Raw genomic sequence first — 2,028 nt, 5'->3', positions numbered from 1 at the left:
TTAGTTTACTATCGTTGTCGACCATCTTAGTTTACTATCGTTGTCGACCATCTTAGTTTACTATCGTTGTCGACCATCTTAGTTTACTATCATTGTTGACCATCTTAGTTTACTATCGTTGTCGACCATCTTAGTTTACTATCATTGTTGACCATCTTAGTTTACTATCGTTGTCGACCATCTTTAGTTTACTATCGTTGTTGACCATCTTAGTTTACTATCGTTGTCGACCATCTTAGTTTACTATCGTTGTCGACCATCTTTAGTTTACTATCGTTGACCATCTTAGTTTACTATCGTTGTTTCGACCATCTTTAGTTTACTATCTTTAGTTTACTATCGTTGACCATCTTAGTTTACTATCATTGTTGACCATCTTAGTTTACTATCGTTGTCGACCATCTTTAGTTTACTATCGTTGTTGACCATCTTAGTTTACTATCGTTGTCGACCATCTTAGTTTACTATCGTTGTCGACCATCTTTAGTTTACTATCGTTGTCGACCATCTTAGTTTACTATCGTTGTCGACCATCTTAGTTTACTATCGTTTTCGACCATCTTTAGTTTACTATCGTTGTCGACCATCTTAGTTTACTATCGTTGTTGACCATCTTTAGTTTACTATCGTTGTTGACCATCTTAGTTTACTATCTTTGTTTACCATTTGTTTTTCACCTGTTGTTCCTCAGATGGAAGACTCTTCCTGAAAACCACAGTGATGTATTGAAGACAACATGGAGAGAAGAGAAGATCGATTCGAGCACCATTGAAGAGATTCCAGGGACTTGCAGCAGCAACATCATGGACGTTTCACTGTCACAAAATACTGACAATACACAACACAGAACAAAATAATCAAAGAATTGTGATAACAGTGTTACGTGCAATACCAATGTCTTTCACAGAAACACAATCACAGCAAAGTGGAACTGAAGGAGAGATATTTCTACTTGATTTAAACCAGCCTGAATGCTCAGAGAAGGACAAATCCACTTCCCATGTTTGACTTGTATTCCTGGCTCAAGTTTTACAAGATTTCAATCTTTTGAAGCATAATGTCACGAAGGTCGCTAAATCTAGAGGTTAATTTATTACGTTATTTCTGTATATAAATTGATACAATGTTTCATTACAGTATTTGTTTTTGCTGTTTATTCTAGTGATGAACAATGACAGTTAGGCCTTTGGTCATTGTTGTATATCAGATGAAAGGGAAAGGACTCCTGACCCATGGAATGCCATGTACATAAAGTAAAGACATTGTATTGTGTATTGTAATGCAGTAGATCAGATAGATGAAAAAATAATACAAACTATTCTCATCTGTCTCAGTCTTCTAATGTCTTCTAATGGTCAATACCCATCAGTCCCTCAATACCCATCAGTCCCTCAATACCCATCAGTCCCTCAATACCCATCAGTCCCTCAATACCCATCAGTCCCTCAATACCCATCAGTCCCTCAATACCCATCAGTCCCTCAACACCCATCAGTCCCTCAATACCCATCAGTCCCTCAATACCCATCAGTCCCTCAATACCCATCAGTCCCTCAATACCCATCAGTCCCTCAATACCCATCAGTCCCTCAACACCCATCAGTCCCTCAATACCCATCAGTCCCTCAATACCCATCAGTCCCTCAATACCCATCAGTCCCTCAATACCCATCAGTCCCATCAGTCCCTCAACACCCATCAGTCCCTCAACACCCATCAGTCCCTCAATACCCATCAGTCCCTCAATACCCATCAGTCCCTCAATACATCAGTCCCTCAACACCCATCAGTCCCTCAATACCCATCAGTCCCTCAATACCCTCAATACCCCATTAGTCCCTCAATACCCATCAGCCCCTCAATACCCATCAGTCCCTCAACACCCATCAGTCCCTCAATACCCATCAGTCCCTCAATACCCATCAGTCCCTCAATACCCATCAGTCCCTCAATACCCATCAGTCCCTCAATACCCATCAGTCCCTCAATCCATCAGTCCCTCAATACCCATCAGTCCCTCAATACCCA

The 2,028-nt window shown here is 40.6% G+C and overlaps 1 protein-coding gene across 2 annotated transcripts in view; it reads left to right on the top strand.

Moving 5' to 3' along the window:
- Positions 1-1,322, top strand: part of LOC124018541 (dachshund homolog 1-like) — a 117,423-nt gene extending 116,101 nt beyond the window's left edge. For both annotated transcript variants that reach the window (XM_046333873.1, XM_046333874.1), the window contains exon 11: positions 692-1,322. In XM_046333873.1, the coding sequence (XP_046189829.1) occupies positions 692-729 (38 nt within the window). In that variant the 3' untranslated portion in view covers positions 730-1,322. The remainder of the gene's footprint in view (positions 1-691) is intronic.
- The last annotated feature ends 706 nt before the right edge of the window (positions 1,323-2,028 follow it).

Source organism: Oncorhynchus gorbuscha, unplaced genomic scaffold, assembly GCF_021184085.1.
Source record: "Oncorhynchus gorbuscha isolate QuinsamMale2020 ecotype Even-year unplaced genomic scaffold, OgorEven_v1.0 Un_scaffold_541, whole genome shotgun sequence".
Lineage (NCBI taxonomy): Eukaryota > Metazoa > Chordata > Actinopteri > Salmoniformes > Salmonidae > Oncorhynchus > Oncorhynchus gorbuscha.
The sequence above is the reverse complement of the archived record's forward strand: the minus strand, read 5'-3'. Positions and strand labels throughout refer to the sequence as shown.